We start from the raw sequence: 27,392 nt of genomic DNA, 5'->3' as shown, positions 1-27,392 counted from the left end.
TGGGATTTCACTGTGTGCCAAGGGTGGATCCGGCCCCACGGCACGGGGCCAGCTCAAAGCACAGGCTCTTGTAAGGCTGAACGTAAGCTTTACTTACTTTCAAGACATAAAAGCCTTCCATGTACAAGTCAATATTACTGTCTCAGTAATGTGCTTTGGTGCAAGATTAGCAAGTACGTGTAATTTTTTGATGTGCTGCCAGAAGAAATACAACTACTGAAGTGGATTTTTTAGGGAATCGTGACACCGTAGATCCAGTCCCTCAGGCAAAGTATCAGATATGGTATAGGTATAGAGCACACCTAATTAAGTTTATAGGAAGGCCTCAGCAAGACTGTGCTGGGCAGAGCTCTGTAAGATTGTCAGGATTCATCACCTGAGTGGGGTTGGATGCTCGTAAGAACTTCTGCAGGTACAAGCACATTCATATGGGGAAACAAAAGAACAAAACAGCTAATGAACAGATCTCATCTAATACTTTGTCCTAAATCATGCAAGAACGGTAAATGGATGTTCTCTCATGCTGTTATCTCAAATATTCCTGTTCAACTTATACTTCCTTGTCTGATTTTCTCAGCTGAGCATTTCCCCTACTCAGAATAAATGTGTTACAGCATTAGAAGCAGTTTAGTGGTTAGAAATTTATTCTTGGGACAACAAAGCTCTGTTCCCGTCACACACACAATTCTTTAACAATGCAGCAAATCAGGACGTATCTATTTAGTATTGTGTCTTGGATTTAAGCACAGGAACACAATTAAAATGTTCTTCATTTTTTTGATTCTGAAGGTAAGCTCATGGAAGTTACTATTTCATCAGTATAGACGAAGTCATACAAAGATGATTTTGTGGTTAAGTTTTATTTATACCACAGAGTTTTACTGAACTTAAGACATCTGGACCGCACCTCATCTGCCAAGGATCAAAAAATCCTCATGTGCTCTTAAACCTCGAGAGAGAAATCAATTGGTCCTGTAGACTGCATCTGGGCAGGGATTATATTTGTCTATTGAATGAATGTACTGTAAAAATGCAGACACTGGGGGGGAAGGATCAAGTCAGGACACATTCATTTTTGTTCTACTGACCATTCTGTATGAGGCAATGAATAGAAGCTGGTAGATGTATCATATTTCACTGTGAAATACTGACTTTCCACATTTCAGCAGAACCCAGGAGGAATTTGCAAATTTTATTTCAGTTCACAGGTCTAACTAAAGAGATTGGTACACAAAGGGGGGAAAAATGAGTATATAGCTTTATTCTGCAAATTCCTATCAGAAAATTCCTCTTCTTTTAAGCAAATCAGAAGACAGACAAGGATTCAAAACACAATAAATAAAGGCCCACATTGTTTCAGCCCAATTCTAATATGAAAATAAACACATCACTGCCCCACACTTCCTTACACACTTCTTAAATAGGCACACTATTGTGTGCCTATTTGTCTGCTATGTAGGTAGCAGAATGAAAGTATTGCTGCAAGTAGGAAATGAAAGTAGGGAACAAAAGTGGAAACTTGATTCATTCATCACCTTCAATGGTCAGATACACTAGGAACTCAAACCAAATTTGGTAAATGTTAAAGAAAAAGCCTTAACTAGCAAGGGAGAAGAGAATCTTGTAGATTCTCTTCCTGATAACACAGAGGACAAGCGTCTGAGGCACACACATGGAAGTAAATAAACAGAAACTTGTGTTTTCCCTATCAAACCCCCTTTTTTAATAAACAAACCCAACTTTATGGAGGAGTTCTCTGAAAACTGATCATTCCAGTTCTTATATCTTATTTCAGCTTAATTTCTCCATTAACAACAGAGTAATACCCCTTATTAGAGAGATCTCTAGCGCTTCTGGAAATATGGATATCTAGAAATTTCAAGTATGCAACTCCAAGAAAATACAGAACTGCAGGGTGAAGGAGGATGATTATACCTTTAAACTGTAGGGCAGTTATGACTACAGGCAACTATGCCATAGCCCTTTGGTTTAGTACCATATTCTAAAACTAACACTAGAAAGGCTAATGAAACATGGCTTACAACTCTATAGGTATGTAATTTGCATTCAGTAACACTTCAGTATGGAGCTAAAGAAAAAAAAAGAAGAAACAGAGAGATGTCAAAAATTTTCATTAAAATTTTATCAGTTTATTTACAGTTTGTTGTGGAAGCTGTTTCCACCCCACTTTTTCCAAAACTGCCCTCTCTGACTTTCTCTGCTAACACTGATTTTGGCCAGGAGGTCAGGAGGGGCACCCGCTTACGGAGCCACCCTTCTGCAGCTGCTCCACAGCTCTGGGAGAAGTGGCGACACATTTGCATAAAATTAGTAATTATGGAAAACTGTTACTGCTCTCTCTCCAAAGGCCAGAACAAGATAGAGCAGACCAGGTTAACTTGCATATGTTTACAGGAGCAGATCATAACCAACATAAGCAGATCAGTCTGACACAATGTAAAACTCCCACTGGAGTTAATGGGAATATTTTGTTCTAAATGAGTAAAAGACCAGTCCCAGAGGACCCACCAGAGTCAGGACAGGCCTCCGGGTGATACAGAAATGATTCTAAATCATTGCTGGTTGCTACAAGAAAAAGCATCTGGGAAAGCTCAGCTGGACCAAGTACTTTCCAGCCTGGCATTCAGTTCAGAAGATGGAAGAACTGAGGTGAGTAAGAACGGGAAGAAGAACTGTGGAAAGCCAGAAGTACATTCAGTGGATGTGAACCCTGGGCAGATCTGTTGAATCATGAACATCACAGGCTGTGCACTCAGAGCTTCTCTTCACTAAAAGGCCTCTGCTGGCTACCCACAGTCAGCTGGCTGATTGAGGGTACATGTTCTTTTCAAATCCCTTTTATAGCCTCTACTCAAGAATTTCTAAGTGTATTTCCTATGAAACTTGTTCATATTGGCCTCAGACCCAAAGTGTACAGTCTTAAAATGCTTCCTCTGTACTTCCAAATAGTTCTACACTTAACTACACCAAAATATACTAAACATTTTAGTATACTAAAAAGACTTGTTAAGGAAAAAACCCACTAGTTTCTATAAAAAAATTAACCCCATACAATTCTTTCATAACCTGAGCAAAGAAAATCCAGTTACCTAACACCAACCTTGATCCAGCCTGTTTACACATCACACATCTAATGCTGTCTATGAAATTCACCTTCTTTCTGCAACACGTCTCAATCTCATCCACTATCTTTACAACAAGATTAACTGATGTATTTTTCACATTCCACATTATGTACCCAGATTACTGCAATCAAGGAACTTGCATAGTCCTGACACATGTAATATAAAAATACTCTTTATATAAAGCTATCTATGTATGTACACACACAAAGACACAGAAAGGTATCATAAAACTTACCATCACTTGCAGAAAGTGAGTCATTTGCACAGATCAGTGCCAAAGTAAACAGCAGATGCCGAAGATCCATACCTCTAATTCTGTAATAACAAAAGACAATAAGACAGTTTCTTTGTAAAGTAATATTACTAACTAATATGACATGATATTTAAACCATTATCTAGTTTTATTGAATTTCTGATTGGATTTAAACCAGAAGCGTACTTAGTTTATGGTTTATTGCCTCTTAAAGTCATACATCATCTTGCAGTCTAGGACAGACAGTAAATACTATTTTTACAAGAGAACTAGCTTGTGGGTTTCTAGTTCATTTAACATAGAGGGGGAAAAAAATCAAGTATTGTCCATCTCTAGCCTGCTTCCAGGGAGTAGCCACACTGCCCCCACAGCAGCCTTTGAGAGAGGGATCCCAATGACTACCCTAGGCTAAATGTGAAAGTAGGAAAACAACAGTATCTCTTTCAGGGAACAACGACAGGATGACCCCCTTTCCAGCTCACGCTCCTCTGAAGCTGTATTCATCTTTGCGTGCCATGTATAACCCTTCCCTAGGGTCTAGGACAACATGCAGTAAAGCTGAGAGGAGTGATGCAGTTTAATAAGCCAGCTCCCACACCAGAAAGCTGTTAGCAGAGAAACACCGGCTTAGTACCCACGGCCACTGCCTGCGGCAGGCAGCACTCCAGGAGTGGAGAGGGCAGAAGAACGAGAGTAACCCAGCCTAATTCTCTGGCCTGTTCCCTACCAGCACCCTGCCCAGACCTGGGCACCTGCCTCGATGCCCTGGCTCTGCCGCGCTGCTCTTCAGGGGCTGCCACGGAGCCTGTCTCATGCTGGAAGCTTCTACCTGCATCATAGCTGAGGAGGCACCGGCCAGTGGACCCAAGCACATCCACACAAGCCCTTACAACCTCCAAGCATACAAATGTTTACAACCCAAGCATAACCCGACAAGCCTTTACAACCTCCCCAAAAAGCACACTCCTCCCTAATTCACCTGCGCCACACACACATAGCCTCCAACCCCATCACATGATCCTGTTTGAAGGACACTACTTTGCTCCTGCCTTTATCACCAGCATCTGATAACAACAGGGAAGGGCAGAAGCTGGGATACGCTGGACTTGGCGGGCAGTGCAGCCTTCTGCACAAGATTGTACCATGCCCCCAAGAGCTCATGAGGTGTCCGTATGTAGTAGGGGGAAAATATACATTCCATGGATTACTACCTGACCATTTACAACCATGCCAGTGGAACACAGAGATTAGTGGAGACCTTCAAAACCAAAGCTAGAACACCAAAATGAACATGCACGCTGAAACAACAGCCAGGCAGCAGTTTCTTGTTCTGTGGCACAAAACTGCCAAGATACGCTGACAACTCAGCTCAGTGAGGCAGTGGAGAGAGACAGAAATAGCTCTGCTTTCATATTTGACCATAAATTGGTATGATAAGCCTTGACTCTTGCACTGGAGTGTTTTCAATTAGAAATTTTCTTTCTTCATCTAATAGGAGATTAAATCACAAGTGTCCAAACAAACAAGCCCGCTAATGAGTAACAATCTCTAAGTGGGTGTTACCGATTAACAACCGATGCTGTCAAAACTGGGTATCAAAAACTAGTCAGTCTCTTAGTAGAGTTAGCAAAGTTTGAATTTAGTCAGAAACTGTAAAACACAAGCAAGCAGAGTATGTAAAACTATGGTAACACTGCATTTAAAAGATAATTCCCCCTTTAATTTTCTTCCCCAAGAGAACAGATTGAATCACATTACAGAAAAAAATGAAACTGTTACCAACTCCAGATGTCTCATTCATGCTGTTCAGTACAAAACTTGAAAATCAGAAGGTATTTCTCACACCCTCATTAACACGACTGCTCAATAATTCTCGAGTTTCAGGCTCGGTACAGGAGGCACTTATTTATTCCAACCGCTCCAGGCTAGCAGAGTCTTACCCAGACCTGCAAAGGCAAGCCAGGAGAAGCTCCCACCGCACCCGCGCCAGCGCGGGGATGCCCGGCTGCACCACCCGGGCACCCTGCATCCAGTCGGAGCAGGCACGGGCAGCTGCAGGGAGAGGAGAGCTGGGGGAGCTCCGGGGACCTGCCAGGCACCCCGCAGGGCTTCTCCCTGGCCAAGCAGACACAGGTCTCTCCAAAGCCGACTCCCCATTCTCAAGTGGACAGGGAGGAAGGAAGGGGTACGGTGGGGCTGGAGGTGCGTTAGTGAGGATTTGGGGCGGTGTGAGAGCGAGGCAGCCTGGGGAGCAGGACCAGGAGCAGTGAAGGCTGCAGCTGCTGGAGTGCACAGGGCTGGGAAAAAGTTCATAAAGCAAATCACAGGCCAACAATCTTCCTGCTCTCGGAGAGGAGCTACCCTGGCACAGCATGAGGTTCCTCTGAGATTAGCTACGTTTTCAGCTAGCCCAGTGGTTCCTCTGCTCCATCTGCACTCTTGCTTAAAGGATTCTTATTGTTTCTTATTAATAAATCTTCTACAAAAATGCTTCTCTGTATTTGCGAATTGCTCTCCTCTTACACTATTTCTACCCTGTCAAACAGCCCCCCCCACCCCCCAGCCCTTCCACTTTCTCCCTAACATTTTGTTTTCTCTTTCACAGGCCTGAGCACAATGTCACTTTATTTACAACCCTCCTGCTCTCTCCCTGTCGCAATAGCCAGGCATCCCATGCTGCCTCCATATTCACACTTCCCTGTTCTCCCATGTCCACCAGTCTCTGCTGATCTTCCTACCACTCTTCTCCAAGATTTCCTACTTCTTCCTGCCTAACAACAGCCACAAGAAAAGCCCCAACCCTCACAAGAGTTCTCCTGTGAGAACAAGTGTCATCAACAGGGTCCGTCATTCAGAGCACATCTGTGAACACCGTTTTGTTTTTCATAACCGCACCAAACAACTCCGTGGTGGGACCAGGATCAGCCTCCACGTGCAGCTGTCACAGCATGGCTATCCCCTCCATCCCTGCGCTGTGACCAGCAGCCATCTCAGCTTCCTCCCAGCAAGAGTGGTTTGACAGCCGGAGCACCAACCCAGGAGCCTGGAAACACATCCCAGAGGTCAACAATCACGTTGAACTTCAACAAGGTCTTGCTGCTGCAGATGAAAACAATCCCATTCCAGTACTGCTCTTCCTCTTGCACTGGCAGACTTGTTTACATACCTGCACGCAGTGAACTCTGTCCGGAAATTGTTCCAGTTAAAATTAATCCATAAACATTTATTGTAATCAACCTGTTTGCTGACCGGGTTTATCAAGACTCCACAAAGATGCACCCTGGGAGCAGAGCTGGGGCAGCACAGACATGGGAGTGAGCAGCCAGGGTAGAGGGAGGACACAGCCACCCCTCCAGCAGCACCTAGTTTAAGAGCAATTCTGTAATTATTGGGAAAGTCGCTGCTGAGCCACAGACCTTGACTAAAGCATCTAGCTCTCTGAAACAGGGCACAGGATTAATTCGTGCTCCTACACCTCAAAGGTGATCAAAATTGCTGCTTAATCCCTTGCCCTTTCGCTAGTAAAATGCGGTAGAGAAACAAACGATGCTGCTTCTGTGGATTCTCACAAATGCCACTATCTTAGCAAGGCAAAGCAACAGTGTCTCTGCTCTGCCTAAATCCACATGGGATCCTTCCTTGAGTTATCCGTCCAGACAAGCTGCATGTGGGAGAAAAATCCAACTGGTGTACTCTAAACGTGCCCAATATGGACAGGACTGAGCTCAAAAATGGTAACTGCTCTCATTTGAAAACAGGGATGGGCCATGCTCCACCCCTCGTACAACAGCCTCTGGAAAGGGCAAGTTGTGCTCGCCTTCTCGGAGCTCAAAACCAGACCCCTTGGGACAGGGCTCATACCCAAGGTCTCTCCCACGCAAAAGGAGCTCTGCAAGAGGTGTGAAGCACCAGGGACTACGTGACCTCTCTGCGTCAAGCACACATACCAAAAGCTCTGCTGGGCGGCAGGTACGACTACCACTTCTAGAGGTATCGGAGGCCAAGGAGAGCTACACCACCACGGCTCTGGTCTCGTGGGAGAATATCCGGTGCAAAGCAGGAGCTGCCCCATCATGATACTGCTTTTGGTGGTACAGAATAACATTTCTGAGAGAAGAGTCCTCTGAAGTGTCATCTGCCCCACCACCAGACAACTACTGCCTTGCAGAAAGTTCTCACAAATCTGTCCTGTAAGCACCCACTGCTGTTCCTCTATGACACTCTTGCAAGCTCGCTGCCAACAAGAACAGTATTGTTCAGAGGCTGCAGCGTTAACCTAGCAAGAGACAGCTTTTCTGTCGGCTTTAGGACAAAACTGACCTTTTACAATCTAATAATATCTGCCGCCCAACACCTACCCCTGTACGCATACGAAAGACAAATGCCACTAATAAAAGTCACAGAAAAAAATGTCAGTGTCTGTAATATACACTATTCTAAGGAATAGTAGTCTGTATCTTACCCAAGTCCAGCAGATTGTAAGAATGAAGAGAGCTAAAACCAGAAAAAAAAAATTACAGCAGCTGACTGTCCTCAAGGCAGCTGAAACTTGACCACGGGAACATTTGGCTAGAGGTCAGCTCAGGCTAATTGCTTCAGTACAGAAAGGGAGCCAGGAGTTATAAAAAGGATAAAAACAATTCTTGGCCCTTTTCTATAGCAATGTTGGAGTAAGGTCAATCACAAGTGAACTTAAACACGACATCTCTCCAGTGGGACGTGAGCATACTCAGCATAAACAGGCAAAACGGGGCTAAGAAAATCCCTGAGAAAATAAATAGTTTAGTCACAGCATACTGAGTGGTTTGCAACTACTCTGGTCAGGTAACAATGTTAACACTCAGAGTAAACCATAAGGAGTTTTGCTTATACACGAAACTGTTGTTTGAAGTGAGATGTTTACATTTAGATAGCTCCTGAACCTGAAAGGACCTGAAGGAAGGAGAAGGACGTTACACTCCATTAAATTTCACCTATGAAGGAACTTCTGCTTTTGCCACCTCCATTAACTCACCGTACTCCAAATATGAGAGGTTTTTCCCCTGTAACTTGCTCCAGTTTAGTGCTGCTTGCCAAAGCAGCACATGTGCAGCTAGTCCAGAACCAAAGGTAGCCTCTCTGCTGCAAACCAAACCACGAAATTACTGAGCGAAGGATTAATCTGAGGAGCTTTTCTGTACTTTGCTACGTTTCATCATTCCATCAGATCACAAACAGACAAGGGCACAAGAGCGTGCAATGCAGATGAATACACACCAATACATCCACCAGCAAGTAAGAACAAGTGCTGAGATGGGAATGTAACTCCAGGCTCTCCAGATCTGTCCTGAACCTTGTTTATGCAGCTACCATATACATATGTACATACCCTTACAGACTTTTTCTGGGTGAAGGGAACTTTACTTTTCACAGTGCGGATATTCCTTACAAGCTATCTCATGGCAAGAGTAGTGACACCAAGAGGAAATCTTTCTGTGCTTGCGTAAAAACATTCACACCAGTTTGGCTGATCATGCATAGCTGAAATCACTTTGCTTGCTTACCCTCATTCCCCTGAATGACAGGACAGAGTCATTCTGCAGATGAAAGGAGTTACAGCCCTTCCAGCCAACACAATCTACAACTGCCATGGACCTAAAGGCTTCTTCCCTTGCTTGCTGATACTACAGCTTGATTGAGTCATCAGCTGCACTTGGATGAATGCCTGTTTTTATAGAACCCTTGTCAGGGCTATATGCTCAGCCGTGTTAAGAAACAGAAATAACAAATTGTCACAGTTGATAGGAATAACCCACCATTCACCTAGTGTGTGCAGTTATCTGGGATATGAAAAGTACAAGGCATAATACTGTAGAAGCAGAAATTATGTACTGCTTTAAAAAAAAAAAAACCATAAAGGGCACATTTCAGGAAAAAAAAACCCAAAAACCTAACAAAAGACAGCACCACTGGAAAAGAATGAAGGACTCTGGCATGAAGCTGCATTTATTATGCATGGTTTGATGCAAATTTGAGGATTATTAAAAGGTACATCATTATGACAAACTAAAACTATGGAACAGAGGCAATTTTATATTATTAATTAGAGCTCTATGTAAGCTAAATAATTTATAATGGTTTTAAGTATTAAAATTGAAAATGGAATCTATTAAAATAATTGCTTACTTTGGATTTAGAAAAACTGATTGTTTTTTTCTCCTAAACAAACTTTTAATTTTGGAATAGAGACTATATGAAAGCTTCATTTTAACACCAAATTTATTTGTATCTCCATTGTAATAGACACGTTCAATACTTTTACCAGAGCTGATTTCTTTTTCCCATAGACAGATTTGTCAGCTAATTACTCTGATTTAAACTGCATTTAAACTGGCAACAGGCCAAATGGTTACCAGCTCTTAGATATGGTTAAGGAACCCTTCAGTGAATCCAGAGTTTGGACATTGCTCTGGGCTTGTACTGAAAGCTGTTCTAGGCTAATCCAGCTATAAAGTCATACTCCAAGAACTGGGCTAGGAAGTCCAAGGATGGCTGTGGCATATGGTGTATCAATTCTTTATCTACAATAAAATCTGCTATGCTTTGACAGCCATAACCTAATGGACTAGGTACACAGAGGGAGGATCTTAGCTATAAGACTAGTAGATCATCTCCGTCGGAAGACAATTGCTAAAAGAGAATTGAAGGTATAATCTTAAATTCCTGTCTAGTCCATAAATAGAAAATTTTGATCTTGGAAAAGACTTAATTGCTTTGTTTGCCTTTCAGCCCTCAAAACACATCAAAGCAGCAAAACAGATGCATCTCAGCTGAAAGAAATTGCAACATTTAGCTGCTATCGTGCAGATGTGAATTGCTGAGCTGATACTCAGCTTAACATGTACTTGTATCATTAAGGAAGAGGATCCAGGCCTGCTTATGAGAGTGGTAATTTTTTCAGGCTATAAACACTTCTCTCAACGACAGTGGTAATTTTGCCTAGGTTTTTTCTTCTTTTTTTTTTTTTTAATTATTATTAATACTTAGATGAGTCAACCAAAAGACAAAATTCAGCTCTTTGCTTTGTTATTTGTACAATCAATTGCAAAGAAAAGTGAGATAACTTCTCTATATGAGCAAAAATTATATTCCATTTTGTTTGAAGAAGTATAATGCATCAAATTAATGTCAAATATCATGACAAGAAAGGAAAAAGAAATGTCTGAGTCTGTATCTAGAACCAACCCCCTTGTAATCTGTACTAAAAAAAAGTGGTTTTACTCAAAGAAAAACCTTTCACCGAGATAATTATTCACACTTTACATAAAGAGATTAAATGATATTTCCAGTGCTGTAAAACATTTCTGTGCCAGTGTAACAAAAAAAAAAAAAAAAAAAAAAGAAACTCTCCAGTGTCTGGCTAGCATTAAAGTTTAAATCCCATCAGGACTCAGTAGTGTGGCCCCAATCCAGCAAAGCAGTTAAAGAAAGACATCTCATTTTAAGCAGGCAAGGTTATATATTTAACATGAGAACATGGCTAAGTAATTCCCCTAGCACAGCCAGAGCACTCAGAACCTCACAGAAATGATGAAGAAATGATGAAGCACAGGAATCGCAGTAGAAAGCAACCTATGTGACATTACTGGGAGTTTAGGCTGGAACATGAGGGAAAACAAACAAGATTATTCACATGCTTAATGTTAAATAACCTTCTTATATGTACTGCTGGATCGCCACTGCACAGCAGGCCAGTTCCACTGTTCCAGTTGGCATTTTCTTTGCAAGCCTTCTCCTGTGTGCTAGTATCTGTGTATCACTCGAATTAAAAAGCATACTACCTAGTACATGGGCAAACATAGTCAGTTAGGTTTCAGCAAACATTATAAATAAATCTGCATCTGATCTCTTGGAGCTTTTCTGTAACATTAAAACCCTGCTCCCCCTGATTTCGTGAAATTTCAAAATGATGAAATTTTGACCTCCTGCTGACCTCAGGTGAAACAGGGTTTGGTTATAGCCCAGCATTTTTGAACAAAGCATCCTCAATTTCTTCTGATCACCTTGAACCCAAACCTGCCTTTCAGACCTCAAAGAGCAGTTTCAGGAAATCAGGGGGAGCAGGGTTTTCATTGTAAATAGTATTTACATATAAAAAACATTTCTTCCAGGAAAAACATCTTCAGGATGCCGTAAAATTTAAGTTCAAGACCTGGTATTTATCCTAGACTAATGGAACTACTTAACAGTCCATTACGATGGGACAAATTAATTGCATGGTTTAATCGCATGCTAAATTATTCATGTGCTCCTAATCAGATTAAAGACTACATAACAAAGCCTGTATGTCATTTAGGAAGTAATTAGCTTAAATAGCAGATTAGGTGAAAGCTGGTAAATGACAGACAAAGCACTTGAGCAGCATTTCTGGATGGCCACTCATGACTCCAAGTACTCATGTATTTACTATCACTTGGTCAACATACGAACATTAGTCAGCTTGACAGAAGGTGTAACAGTAAACAGTGCATTTTAAATTGGTGCAATTTTGTATGTCCTGAAGTTCATATCAGTTTAACATATGATTTATATTGATTTAATTTGCATCTGTAATTTACAGATTGAAGCTAACTTTAAATCTCGTTTAAACTGATGTAGAGTTAGCATATGAGTGCATCTGTTCAACACGGCTGTTTTTCAAACTAATTGCAAGTAAAATTCTCTGTTTAAGACATTCTCTGTTAATGAGAAACAATATGATTGCAACTGCTTTCGATGTGTCCTCTGTAAGATCATACCAGCATTGTCCCTTGGCCCTATTCTCTGCTGATTTGTGCTTTAAGTCCATACAAATCTGAATATATAAACTGTGGACACCTCCAAAAGGTAGCATACTGCATTCAACAACTGCATAAACCACTTTGTATAGCCATATACAAAGATTTTGAGCTAGATCCTTAATTCTGTAAATCAGTATAAAATTGAAACAGATACTGAATGAGACCTTCAAGGGGAGAAGATTATTCACTATTTTTAAATGCAACATTGCCAAAACAAGCTTTTATGAGGCAAGTAATAACTTGTAAAGAAAAGCTGATCTCTGTTCAAACCTTTCATAAAATCTTAAAAAGTCAGTTAACTTCTCCCTCCACTTGCATTGTTAAGATCTGGAAATTAAAATACCCAACTTTTAAGTTTAAAGTATATTTTGATGAAGCATCTCACATACAAAAATAGACTATGTCCACACTTACCAAAGTGGCTTAAAAAACACATCAGCATTTTTACATACCATCCAAACAGGATCTCTAGAACCTTTATACTGAACTAATCACTTCTGATACACATTTTTATGATACAGCTGTTGATGACACCTTCTAAGCCAAGAGCCATAGGAGGGATGCTGTTAAGTTATTGTTTTAATTCGAGATTTTTCCAAGGTTAGCATGTCCAGTATTTCCAAATACAGGGAGACAAATCAGCTCATTTCACTAAATGAATTTATTCAACATCAATGTAATATATATACTGGGTACACAGCTTTATTTTTTAAGGACTTCAAGCAACTTTTCTTCCAGATCACATTTTGAATCGTATCATGGCATTATTTTAGCCATTTCAGTTATCACAGGTCCTGAAACAATTCTTCACAAGGAAGGAACAGAAGTGGGGTTTGGTTTGCATGCATGTGCTTGCACACACTGAACACACATATGCACACACGTATATTGGCGTTTTGCTGACATGTGAAGGTGTAACTTTACTGGTATTCAGCTGATTATTTGTATGCCCGTGAGAGGGAAGCTCCACCCCATGAGGCAGGTGAGCGCAGGGTGGAAGAAAAAAGATCTGATGAGGAAGAACAATGGGAAGCCTTAAGGAAAGCCTTTTTCCCCACATTGGAGAGGTCAGAGGGTATGGGACGCGGGACCCAGGACAGGCTTGGAGATCGGGTTGGGGATGAGAGATTATTAAGGAAGTGGAGACAAGTGGATTGCACAGTGGGTGATCAAGCCAGCCTGACTTTTAAGGAGAATAAACTGAGCAGCCATGCCTGGTAATATCTAGAGCTAGTGACCTATTGAACAGTTACTAGTTTCCTGAAGATGAAAATCGCCCAGTTAATCTTCCAAGTGGGCACCTGCAGCTAGCATAGCGCTACAAGGAAGGCTATCTTCTGGAATAAGCAAGGTAAAGGGAGATGACAGGTTGCAATTAGACATTCAGACTGGAAACTGAAAGAGCTTAGTCCCACTGCCCAACATTTCCTCTAAGAAAACTCTACCAACAAAGAAATTAAGAAGTGTCTGCAAAATAAGCAACAGAAACAGCCATATTAATTTCAAAGGTAATTTGCCAATTCTGTTTCTGAAGAGTTCTTTTAATGCTGTCAGACAATGTTTTCCATCAGCAAATCCTGAAGCAGTCTGCAGTGGGGGTCAGTGGCATTATCCATGTTACAGACAGGGAAATGGAGACACTGGGAAGAGGAGCAGCTTGCCTGCATTTACACCACAGCCCAGCAGCAGAAAAAGGCATGGACTGCAACCCTCTCCAGTGTCTTACCTACCACAGAACATCACAGAGTCTTGTGGATTTACTGCCAGCCATCTTAGCATCACAAAATGAAGCTCTAGTGTATTAAAAAGCCCCCAAACCAACAAACTAATAGTTTGCATTAAGAGAGAAAGAACTGCAATTCAGAGAAAGACCAGCTCATCTGAAACACTCAAGCAACTAGCAAAACCTTCTTAGTAAGTGTATAGCTCTGTTTTACAAACAACAGGAACGAACCATGCTCTTTAGCTACGGTAACCCCAGTGTAGTGGATGTAAACCTCTCCCTCCATATTTACCACTCCTAAAATGTCAGAGACTAAACCAATCACAGCTCTGCATTGCAGCCTTTGCTTTCAGACATCACAGATAAAATCCACGAACTCTGAATTGATCAAATGGGATACTCTGCAATGGGTGCTACAAGCAACACAGCTGCTCAGTGCAAGGCTGGCTGGCTGGCTGGCCGACGGAGAGCGTGTCCACCTCCACTGATGCTAAGACCACTGCAGGAACGCCATCACGTTACCAACTATCTGATTAAGAAAGTGCAACTTCAGAGCAGATTCAACTGTTTTTTATTAAAACAGACTAGTGTATTCACATTTCTCCATTGCTATTATTGTTATTCTACACAGGACCATGAGGAAATAGATGTTTACAGACAAAATTCACAAGATACCTGCCCTGCGGAGCAGCTGAGAGCCTGAGCCTTCACCCACCACTACCACAAGCATTGCTCAGACTCAAACCCTTTTTGTGAGAGCTATTCACAAAAATAAATCCCATACCAAGCTAGATCTCAGGACTTACGTTAGATGCACCGTACAATAAAACCGAGCAGACGAAAGGGAAGGACATTGCACTGTAGCCACAGAGAGTTCTGTAAAACCCTGCTGGGGGCTCTCCTGGTCTAGCAGGATACCCAACTCCCCTGAAGCCTGACTGCTGTCTTGCCTCAGTACCCATTTTTATACTGAAATAGGGAACAAGGCTGCTTGCATAGGAGCCTGTCAGCAAGTCTTAGCAACTGGCTCTCTCCCTTTAATCAGCACATCAGTAATCATCCAACTCAACACTGGGCCCTGTGGACTAAACTGCAGTCTTTTTAGTCTCACCCGTGTGACCATGTGTGGAAACTGTCGGCATAGAAGGGAAAGAGTATGACTGTTCCTTTTTGTGGTTTTTACGATGAATAACTTTAATATCACAGGGAACTTTATTTTTGGAGAGATAACAGGCTTGCATTTTTAGAAAAACCTTACCATATAAAAAAATCTTTTTTCTTTTTTTATTTTAAGAAGTAATTAACGATGATACCATCTGCTCCTAAAATATGTATGACGCTTACCAATCACACTTGAATCCTGTGTAAGCAACCATGTTCACAATAAGCATGATGAGACTGACTGCTCTTAGGTTCTACTACAAAGTGTACAGCAGCATTAGATAAATCACTTCTGCACAGATTATAATTTTCCCAACAGTACTAAAACTGTGGAATATCACAGCAGACGGAGCTTTGAGTTTTGAATTGCCCTCATGCATAAATTAGTCTTGATTTTTAGTTCACTTATTGCATACGAATTTTTCTTCAGCAATCAGGCTTGATAACAGTCTCACTGGTAACAGGACTCATACACTAAAAAGAATAATGACTCTGTATAGTGCATTCAAGGAAGATATTTTTCTATTGCTGCTTTCAGAGATTTTAAAAGTGATAGTCTGCAAAGATTTTTGACAGCTTACCAACCAGTTAGATCTGAATATAAATTGATACAGGGTTGTTAATCACACATAAAAAAACCCCAGGCCCCTCAAAGTCTGTAGTCCTTTCATAGCGTAGAAAGTGAATCCAGATGCCAGCTGTTCTATGGGCTGCAGAGAACAATTAATTGCAGGATTACTCGGTGGTCTATAAATTAGTTTCTTGGCTAGAAGGGTCTGGTTTTGGCTGGCCTGGAATTGAGTTTTTATCTCCCTAGGAGAGCAGGCTTTCTTCCAGTCTCAGACATGCTCTATGGTAGACATACAAAAGTCACAGAAAAAGCACATAACATGGCTCAGCCCGGTTTCTCCTGAACAGCTCAGCTGGTAGGGAGGTACCCAACAGCTGTACCCTTACAGAGTAGGAAAGTCCTCAAAATGTAGAGCTTGCAGTTGTGTTTTAAATTCCCTGTGTCTTTTTGTTCCATATTAGAGGAAAGGGGTTTTTTTAGGATTTTAAGTCTCAATTACAATATATGCATTCCTTTGATATAGATACTTGTTCTAGACCTTGCTACAGATACTGCTAGATATACTTACATACATGTTTGATAAAGAATCCAGACAACAGTTTTGAGCCTGAAAAGTTGAAGTATCATACTACAGAAATGTTAGGAAACTTGTATAATGCAGTGTGTGATTTTTTAAGCAACTATCTTATTTCAAACAAGCCAAAAGCTATTTTTTTCAAGAAGAATTTATCCTGATGGGAGTAGTACATTTAATTTACCGGTGTGGCTGAAAGTCATCTGATATGGTAACAGGCAGCTGTTACTAGGAGCTGTAGCACAAATTATTAGACGTGGTGGTATAGCTTTACAGAGAAACATCTGAAAAAGAGGACTAGCATTTCTTTAACGAAAATTGGATTCTTTAAGTAGGTTTTGATTCTCATTAAAACTCTCATGTTACAGCATATTGGTATTAAAACAATGAATACATTTATTGTATTATTGACATTTTCAGTGTAGGCAAGTCCTTCCCTGAACTTAAAAGGCTGTTCAAAAGGAGAAGCCCCGTATTCCTGTAAGTTTTTTCCAGATGTGGAGGAACAGTCAATTTCATTTCTGTACTCTTAGCTTTTCTCAGGCTCTCACAGAACCACAAATGGTTTCTGTACTCTGTATGTTGTATTCCACAGCAAGCAACTTAGTAGAGCTTCATTTAAAGGACAGAGAGGTGTGCTGACCTGGTAGCTGGGTAAGCGTTAATAGCTAAAAGAAATTCCAGTTACTGGAATATCTTACAGCAGCTATTTTACAAACAACTCTGCTACTTTTGGCCAGATATTAAATTTTTTTCCAGCATATTCAGCAGAACTACCAGCACTGTCAAAATCTATTTAAAGCTGTGCCTCGTGTTATCTTCCATTGGGATTGTAAATGTCAATGAGGCACAAATTACTCTTGCCACATCTATGGGTCACTTTCAGTATCCCGGACTTGAAATAACAAGGCATCTGTTTAATTTTTAAGGAAAGAATGTGACACATTCATTTAGGATAAACAAAAACCTCATTCAGAGTAGAACACTTTATTAATCGCAGCTTAGAAAATGTGCAGATGAACATTTCCCACTGTGCATAATGCATTAAAAGTCTCAATTTCACAGAAGAGCTGAACAGTAAACTTGCCCCCAGATGACTGAGTCTGGGGCTGGTATTGCCAAACATGTACTGAAAGGCAAATATATGAAGGCTAAGCCATTAACTGATCTGCATAGGGACAGTTATCACATTTCCAGTTCTTAATCTAAAACTAACTTGGCATAGGTAATATAAGTTACAGACATGTCATTTTCAAGATATCTGGTCCGCATAATCTCCCCTCCCCTATGATCATGTTATCCTTGGATTAAGTCAGTTGGTCTTCCCTGTGCCAAAATGTTCTTTATCTCTAGTTAGTGGAAAATACCAAGCGAGAAAGCACCACAGAAATGATTTTTACCACCCAGGGATCCACCATCAATTTCCAAGCCCAGGGTCACACTTAAATGGAAAGGGTTTGAACTCTCCCCTGGTAACACAGCGTCAGTATCGCATCAAATATGACAGGTACTGCGTGAGTAACAGGATTTCCTAAGGATCACGGTACTTTGGTCCCTTCTGGAAGTTAAAATTATTAGCCTTCATTTACAAATAGGAAACTGAAACACAAGGTTACAGAGCGTGGCAGAACCCCTGAGCGAGCCCGCGGCGGAGCTCAGAAGCGAGGCCAGACCCCGCGTCCCAGCTGTGTGCTCCCAGCGCTGGGCACGCTTCTTGCACTGCTGCTCGCAGCGGGATCGTGAACAGACAGCTTAGCTAGGGAGCGACCGGCTTGCTGGGCACAGAAAGCCAGGAAAACAGAGCACAGAAGCACCTTTCTGTATGGTTGTGCTGCCATGCTTCAGCTATAAAATGGGAGAAGTCATTCATAAATTGTTTTTCAGGTGTGCTTAACTCTGTATGAGAAGGCACGGCAACCACAACAAAGAAGGCTTTGGTTGAGGAGGTCCCCAATGACTCTAAGTTACACCTACTTTACAAGCGTTTTTACAAGTAACTTTTCACTATTCTGACCTTCCTATTTTCTTAGTGGAATTGGTATATCCTTAGACAAGTCTCCCAAGCAGAGATCTATGGTGCAATGAATGCATCTAGAGTTCCACCATCTGGTTTCAGAAACGTTAAAAACATGGACATAGGGTGGCAAGTTTTATCTATTGTTATCACAACCACAGCAAAAAGTCTCTAGAATTTCTCTTCTATTTAATGACGTTACATTTGTGTACACTTAGACAGGGATAGCCAGTTAATGATCATAAAACTGCTATAGTATACAAATAGCAGCTGTAAAGTCTCTTGCAGTCATTTAACACCAGGTAACAGCTTTCCAGTTCCATGGCATGAGCAATCATAGGTCTGAATCCCTTATACCACAGTGTATTTCTGTGATGTTTGATTCAAATTTACCCCACTGTAATCTGATTAAGCTTTCAGTAATATACTCCAGATATGAATTAGACCCAATACATACATTCAAACTAGGTGTCATTTAAGTGTCACGTAAACCAGGATTTGTTATGTACAATGTTCTGATATGCATTTTCACGTTCTCTCTCCCCGGAAAAACACAGATTTTTTTTCTCCATTTGTTTCAATATTGTGCATTTAAAAAGTCAGGCAATTAATACTTTCAATAACATTATAAATGAGAAATGGTTCATTAAAATACACTATAATAATTCTTCTCTGACAAGGAAAAATGGCTTTTAAGCACTTCTACCAGTTACCAAGCCCTTTGTCTCAAATGCTGGCTATGACAGACTGGTAGAAATGGGCTTGAAGCCATCAGTTTACATCGGGACTGAATTTGACAGCCTTGATTCAAATATCTCCATTGTTTGGGGTAATAAAATACGATGATTGGATCCCAATCAGAATTCTGTATACTGCATTTTAGCATGATCACCTTCTGTAGGAACGGATCATGGGATCTGTGAGGATTATCTCTAGAGCGCTACAGGATGCTACTGATGGCTCTGCTTAGCCAACACTCATAATAAAGTCACTTGCAGGTAAGATAAAAGTTATCACACTACCTCAAATGTCAGCAGGGGACGGATGATGCTTCACACCTCCCTCAGCTCAACTGCAAATTGTGACCTTCTCCAGCCATCCCAGCACCTACGCAAAATCAGGGGAAAGAGAGACGAGAGATGAGTTCTGGAACAGCAAACGTCACCGGCGGCGGGAAGGCGACATAACAAAGCCCGAACGGGCGTCCTGGCACCGCCGTCCCTCGGGGAAGGCCACCCCGGGGAAGGCCACCAGCCGGGCGCTCCGCACAACGGCCCTGCGCGGGCACCTGGGCTGCTCACTCAAACAGCAGCAGCTGCCTGAAACCCCTTCTGTGGCGGGGGGCTTGCCAAGCCGCAGGATCCCACGCTAACCTTGACATTAGAACGCACGAACGCGGATTTAAATGGCAAAGAGAAGCCAGGGCGACTGATCAATGCACATCCACGGTGGAAATCAGCTGGACTGGAAGTAAACTGCGAATCGCCAAGAAGAGGGTGTGGATGAGCAGCATCTCACTACTACTGCTTTAGACAATAAATTACAGTACAGTAACTTATAAACTGGTAATTTTAAGAAAGTAACATTTCCTTTTTCTCTAAAAGGACAGCGTGTAAGTCTCAGGAAGATGGCATGCTGTTAAAAAAAAAGAAGTACGTCATTTGTTATGTTCAGAATTCCTAAGCGCATTATCACTCCCATGATATTTGGCACAGCAGCAGCATCTAAAATGGTTTTGAATTAGTAGTACTTCTATATTTAAATAAAAATAACATTAATTCAACATGGAAGGTTATTTCTTCCCAAGGATGCAAGTCAGCTTTTTCAAGCATTTTAAGTCAGCCATGGTGCCCATATTAATTGAATAATTCATAATAATTTGGTTTCTAGCGGGTGGGACTATGAAAAGACAACCGGATTTCACAGTATTGGGCTCTTTGAATAACCAGGAAAAGAAAGCAGTCTGCAAAAACCCACAAATAACATCTAAAGAAATGCTGTACACATTCAGACTGAGTGACTAGGGCCACATTGCCCTAGCCTTAACAAGAAGAAAGTAATATTTTGAAAGAGAGTTTTTCTTGACTGAGTACTAGTGCTAGCTTAAGACACTGCAACAGGAATCTTGATTTGTACCCACAGAATTTTCTTCCTTTTATGTGTATCATTTTAATATATGGATAGATCCCTAAACAACAAATAATTGAAAGCAAAATGTGATTGTGAGTGAAAATGTCATCATATTTCTCAGGAAGCCTTCTTCAGTGCAATGTGTAAAAGGCTAAGTGTCACCTCTGTATTTATATTAAAAAAAAAGAAGACAAACCAACCCCCTGCCCCCAACTACCAAAAGAGAAAATCCTTGAACTGAACAGAGAAAAATTAAACAGATATTTGAAAACAACAGAAGGCATCTTCCATGCAAAAGCAAGAATAATATGCAATAGCAATCAAGTTTAAAATAAATCATCCTGTGTGTGCTTAGCTGGAGTAAAACCTGTAAGCAGGGTTCTCTCCTGGTTCACATGATGAAACTAGAGGACTAGACAGGTCCATACGTGGTAAGTCTCTCCCTAATCTACCCCATAATGTGCACAGCCAAGTTCTAATATCCCACTTTTCAGAAAGAGCCTGCTCACATTTCATCAGGCTGAGAATAACTGATTGTGTGTCCCATTTATATATAATTCTATAAGGAGTCTTACATTGTTTTAATTGCTGATTTTCAAAAGAACTCTTAATTTCACAGAGAATAATTGACCAGTGAGCCACAACTCTCTTTTCCAAAAATAAAGGGCCAGCTTAGACTGAAGCAAAGTTGTAAAGTCTAAGGCAGCTGTTGACTGAAGCGAGCTACCAAGGACTACTGACAAATTCCTCTTCCAAAACACTTGGTAGGGTATTAGCAAGTGGAAATGATCTCCATGTGACAAAGTTAGAATCCTACTACAACAGGACAGGGAAAATTACTCCAGTAGTCTTTCCAAAGTATTTTGAAATGCTGCTCAACAGCAGAAAGATTGCTTAGCTATTTTATGGGCGCCAAAAGGGAAATGTCCTAACTTCTGATTACCTAATTGTACTCAGAACATTTTGTTTCACTCTTGGTAGCAAGTGGCGATAGCACAAAGACTGCATGCAGTGACATTGTTTATTGCAATGTTGCAATTTAGAACAAGCCACGCAAGCAGGAAGACAGCTATATTTGCACTTGGCTCTGACACTTCATTACGTGTGAAAAAGAGGCACTACTGCACATGAGGTAGCAAGCTAGATGTTTAAATGGCAAGCAGCCACCTTTTAAACGATTCTTGGAAAAACTGCAACTTCAGCAAAAGGAGAACATAGATCTGTGTGAATAAACTATACAGGTGAGGCTTCTTCAGAGGCACATATTTTCTCAGAAACACATTTGATTATTCTGACCCATGTGGCAAACGAAAGGATTGCAGGACTGAGTTAAGATAGGGTCCACTCAGGAGTAGTTTGCTTCACAAACTAAGAAACAGACTCAGACTCATCACTCCCTTGATTCGGATCTGTGCCCATTGTATCTCCCCAGTACATCCCATGCTAACCTACCAAAAAATAATAAACGGGAGAAGATGAGATGGACCCAACTGTGCCAAAAGATCCTTTGGTCTTCAAAAGAACATCTAAGCAAAGGCCTAGTGCTGAAAAAAAAGTTAGAAAGGCTTTTGATACTGTCCCATGTAAAATCTTAATTGCCAATTGATGAAGTACAAACTAGGTAAGTGGAAAGTGAAGTGGACTGAAAACTGGCCGAAATGCCCGGCTCAAAGCGTTTCAATCAGTGGCACAAAGTCCAGCTGAGGGCTAGTCACTAGTGAAACAGCCCAAGGGTAAATACTGTTTAATATTTTCATTAATGACCTTTTTCACTGAAGAGGTGATCAAACAGTAGAACAGGCTGCTTAGAGAGCTTGTGGAGTCTGGAGATAGTCAAAATCCAGCTGGACATGGCCCAGGGCAACTGCATTAATGAAACACCACTCTGAGCATGAGGGTTGGACTAGATGATCTCCCTTCCAACCTCAACGATCCTTTGACTGCATGATTCTGTATGTTTAGATATGGAACTGAAAAGTTGCTGGCAGCAGACAAAAAAGAAGAGGATATGAATGACACGCTTTGGAAGAAGGATAGTAAACTATGGACACCCTACGATTGCAAGGGCCACTGAGGAAGCATGGATTATTTCCAAGCAGACTTGTGACCTGGATTCACAAGTCCTAACAGACTGTTGAGAAGTCCTGCCCTCCATTACGCTGGGCTACCAACAGATGCATAAGAGGATCTCTGGCATCTGTGATAAGTTATTTCCAGAGTGTGTGTGCTTGTAAGATTTGGCCTAAGGAATCCTAATCTTCTCTTTATTGTATTTCTCCTGTATTTTACTTCTTCCCATTTCCAGTTAAACAACTCCTCTACAGCTAAGCTCAAAGGAAGACAAAACATAATTTGCCTGAGTTTTATTCTGGTTGTATCTGCTATGTGTTTTATTCATCTCTCCAGTTTGCATCAACTGGGGAAAAATGGGCTCTTCACATGCATTTTTAAGATTTCTCAAATCCAGTCATTCCATCCATTTGATGGCAAGTTGAACACAAGTCAACGGTGTGCCCTGGCAGCCAAAAGGGCCAACCGTGTCTTGGGGCGCATCGAGCACAGCACAACTAGCCGGTCAAGGGAGGTGACTGTCCCGCTCTGCACTGCACTGGTGCGGCCCCACCTCGAGTACTGTGTGCCGTTTTGGGCACCTCAGTGTAAGAAGGACATCAGACTATTCGAGTGTGTCCAGAGGAGGGCAACCAAGATGGTGGAAGGCCTCAAGGTAAGACTTAGGAGGAGCGGCTGAGGTCACTTGGCTTGTTCAGCCTGGAGAAGAGGAGGCTGAGGGGTGCCCTCATGGCAGTCTGCACCTTCCTCGGGGGGCAGCGGAGGGGAGGTGCTGATCTCCTCTCTCTGGTGACCAGCGACAGGACACGAGGAGATGGAGTGGAGCTGCGTGAGGGGAAGTTCAGGTTGGACGTTAGGAAAAGGTTCTTCACTGAGAGGGTGGTCGGTCCCTGGAACAGGGTCCCCAGGGAAGTGGTCATGGCACCAACCCTGTGAGAGTTCAAGGAGCATCTGGACAACGCTCCTAGTCATGTGGTTTAGTTTTAGGTAGCCCTGCAAGGAGCAGGGAGTTGGACTCGATGATCCTTATAGGTCCCTTTCAACTTGAGATATTCTATGATTCTATGACCCTTCTTAGGTTCAAACTTCTTACCTTCAAACTCTACTTCTCTAATACAACGAGGTTTCACATCCTCAGCTGAAATACCATTTTCCAACTATGAACTCACTCCTTAAATTCTCTCATCAACTTTTTTCTCTGCACAGGAATTCCCTGAATTCTTTCAAGGAAACACCAACAAAACCCATCAGAACCTTCCATCATCTATTCATATAGCTAAGGCTTTTAACCTGTTTTCCTCCTTTAACCCTTCCACTTGCCTCACCAGCATCCCCTGAGCAAGGGGTCACATTCTAGTTCCAAATCAGAGCCTTTTTTTCCCCCTCTCAATCTCTTCATATCCTTAGGAGTCTAACAATAACTCTTGCCCTTCATGTTTTAAATACTTCACTGAACCACATTTCTGTTCTTACAGATTGGGCAGTCCTCGCCTCTTTGACGTAACAATAACTGGAACATTTTCTTAGCAGCACAGGGCTGAGTAACAACTGATATTTGTTCTGGCACTCGTAGTAGGGATGAAAGGTGAATTTATGTTTTCCACTGCATTACGCTTAGAAGTGTATCTGTGGACAGGATAGCTCAGGAGGTCTGACTGCAGTCCAAGGCCAAATAAGAATTAATACACCTCTTTGGGTTATAAAAGGAACCATCAGCATTGTAAAGGATGCAAACAGACAAGAAGGCCAAACTTTCTAAGTAAGTAGCAATTTTACTTGACATATAAGATAGCTCTTGTGGTATCTAGAAATTCAGGCTGTCTTCCATGAGTGAAATATGTCATATTCCCAGCTACAGTTATCTACTTGAGCTGGAGGAATATTCTGAAGAATAGTTTAGTCAATGTTTATATAAAGTATTTTGAGATCTGGGCAGCTGGAAATCCAGAACTCCACTAGCTGAAACTGTTGCTGACAAATCAATAACCTAAAAGTGGAATTTTCTTGATAAATTAACACGAAAATACCAAGTATAAGCTGAGAAGAAAGATGTATTACTGGATTATTGTAGCCAGTTCTCATGTCTACATGTAAGAGACTAACAAACTTCAAAAGAGCAAGGACCTAAAAATGTTATTTGAAGTCTGGGGCATCTTTTTATACGCAAGATAATAGCCCCAGTTTATTCGAGAAAAATACGTAATGGATTACTCAGTTGTACCTGATAATAACCTGTATGTGCAAGAAGCTGTAAACACTAGATTGCTCTTTAATGAAGTAGAAGAGATACTGAGGAATCACGAATAGCATTAAGGAAAAAAAAAAATCTTTTACAAGGCTGAAATAAAGTGAAAACTGGAATTTACTAGAGGCCGAATTGAAAAAAAAAAAAAAATCTCCATCACTTCAACTTGCTTTTCAAGCAAAACAAATTACTGGGTAACAAGTAACTGGCGACCTGTGTAACAGAACTGCAGAAAATATGGCTGGCAGGACTGCCAGACATCATCTGGTACACTTCCACTCTGAACAGCCAGATCAGTTAATTCTCGCTTGACTCTCATCTCGGCCTACTGGATTTTTCTAAAGACCAACGAAGACCTGCAAAGATTTTGCACCCTCCCCAGGCAATCTATCCCAATGCATGACTACCCTTGCCACTAGGAAGGTTATTTTAATATGTACCTCTAGTCTCTCTTGATGTAATTCAAATCCTCTACTTCCTCCCCCACCCGCCATGAGAATTAAGAATAGGTTATTCCCTACCCTTTTTCCATAGTCTTTTACCTACCTGACGACTGTTATACTTCCCTTCCTCTCTAGATAAGCAAAAGCAATTTTTCAACTAAGTTTTCTGGATCGCTGATCATTCTCATAGCTTTCCTCTGGACTCTCTCCAGTTTGCCCAAGTCTGAAATAGCAGTCTGTCTGAGGCTTTATCAAAGCTAAGCTGAGAGGATTACCTCATGTAGTTGTCTTTCAGCTTTATACATCCTACTATATCTGTGTTTTTGTAAGAGAATGGCATTGTTGACTTACCATCAGCCAGCTCCAGATGACTTTCTGCAAAAGTGGAAAGCCTGGCTTTTGAATAATATGATTCCCTTTCCTCTCGCTATCTCCCACTCCTTTCTGATTAAACATTTCTAAATATACAAATAAAATATAAAAGGATATGGGAAAACAAAGCTGTTAATTTCAACTAAAGACTAAAACTACTGCAAGGATAAAAAACTGTGGTTCAAGGAACTAGGACTGTAAGAAGGTAGAAGAAAACATTTTTCCGAAAGGAAATACAGAATATTAAGAAAATCACCCATTAAGTGCATGTTGCCAAAATCGTCACTGCTCTAAGAAAAAACAGCATATGGGATGATTTGGCAAACTGTTAATACAGAAACATACAAACAAAATCTACTGGATCAAAAAAGCTCACAACTAACCAGCACAGTGGGTGAACAGTTTAATGCTCTAAAGCACAGGGCTTAAAATCCAGAGATACAAAATTTATTTTAGGCTTACTGGTGCCTTAGTATGTAACTTGGGCAAAGTTAAAACCTCCACGGATCTCATTTCCTCCCCACTTTTGGAAATATTGCAGTCTAAACCTTAAGACACTGCTGTTGAGGACAAAGGAGGGAGATTTAGGGGATAGCAGCAAATTACCTAATCTCCATCACTGCTACGTTTAATTTGGCCGTTAAGTGTTGCAGCTGCTATCCTAAGCATTATTAAGGATCTTCATTTTTAAATGACTGGCTTTACAAGTTCCACAAATGGCTCACATTCAAACAAAGCATTACTTATGAACTAAGATGGTGGCCACTTTCTTCAACCTTCTCTGCACTGAACAGCAAATCCAAAAAGCCCTGTTTGTTGTTATATCCGAAAACAGCTATTCCATTTCCTGCCTCACTGACTGCTCACTGAATGCTCTGTCACTTTGTTTCCCCAAAAAGCTAACATTTGTCATTGTATAGGTTTGCTTTCAGTTCAGCAGGGGTCAGATTTCCCCAACACAAGAAGAAAATACAACTCTTCACAAGCACCCAAAATTACGTAGCAAAACAGACTGATCTTCTCCTCTCTCCGTACTTTTGAAGTTGGATGGTTCTAAGCTTTGCAGTCCTGAACTGCACTTCCTCAGCCCTTTTGCAGTGTCAGGGAATCTGGACGTTGCTTGGCTATGGCAGAGCAATGCCTAAAACCTGAACCTCTGAATGTACAGCTCCAAGGCTGGCATGACTGGTGCTATCAACAAAGAGTGCATGTGAATAGATTATGCATTAAAGAAAGGTGTTTACAGAAGTTTGCTAAGAAGGAAGATGCTCAAGTCAGCCAGGAGTGAAAAGTGTAGCCGTGAGATGTGTACGCACGTAGGGCTGAAGGGCTAAAATGTAGCCCCTCCACCCACTCTAGATCCCCAGCCATGGGCTGTTCCTTGAGTTAGGCATCCAAGCCTCATCAGCTGTTCCTGCAATATGCTGAGATACTTGTGGCTTCAAGTACTACTGGAATATGCGTGAAAGTAATAATCATGTTAAAATAAACATTTTATTAATATCAAATATTGATCTTATTTTTGTTCATCAACAATCACTAATGTGGTCTCATATAAGAGGCAAAAAGAGTCACTAAGATTTACATTTTAGTTGTGGCTTTTCTATTGCCTTCTGTTAGTTTTCTGGGATGAATTATTTGCAAGCTACAAATTTACTTTGTTTATTTTCATATTCTAAATATATTTCTTTTCTGGCTCTCCTCCACAATTTTGGATAACAAAGAGCCTTAATGTTAGAGAGGTCTCTGTTTAACAAAGCTGTGGGAGCCGTATACGCTATGACTTTTAATAGTGGTTTTCCAAACTCTATAAATTGCTTAAGAAGAAACATTTCTTCTTGATTTCGGACTTCCTTTTCTTCACGCTTTC

General features: G+C 41.2%; 1 protein-coding gene across 5 annotated transcripts in view; it reads right to left on the bottom strand.

Moving 5' to 3' along the window:
• The window catches only part of GHR (growth hormone receptor), a 134,010-nt gene that overhangs the window by 68,369 nt on the left and 38,249 nt on the right, over positions 1-27,392 (bottom strand). For 3 of the 5 annotated variants that reach the window (XM_075488332.1, XM_075488331.1, XM_075488333.1), the window contains exons 2-3: positions 19,285-19,369; positions 3,382-3,461 (exon numbers count right to left, since the gene is read on the bottom strand). In XM_075488332.1, coding sequence (XP_075344447.1) covers positions 3,382-3,451 — 70 coding nt within the window. In that variant the 5' untranslated portion in view covers positions 3,452-3,461; positions 19,285-19,369. The remainder of the gene's footprint in view (positions 1-3,381; positions 3,462-19,284; positions 19,370-27,392) is intronic. The other 2 variants (XM_075488334.1, XM_075488328.1) reach the window with 1 other exon arrangement.

This window comes from Mycteria americana, chromosome Z (genome assembly GCF_035582795.1).
Source record: "Mycteria americana isolate JAX WOST 10 ecotype Jacksonville Zoo and Gardens chromosome Z, USCA_MyAme_1.0, whole genome shotgun sequence".
Taxonomy (NCBI): domain Eukaryota; kingdom Metazoa; phylum Chordata; class Aves; order Ciconiiformes; family Ciconiidae; genus Mycteria; species Mycteria americana.
This window is presented reverse-complemented; position numbering and strand designations above follow the sequence as displayed.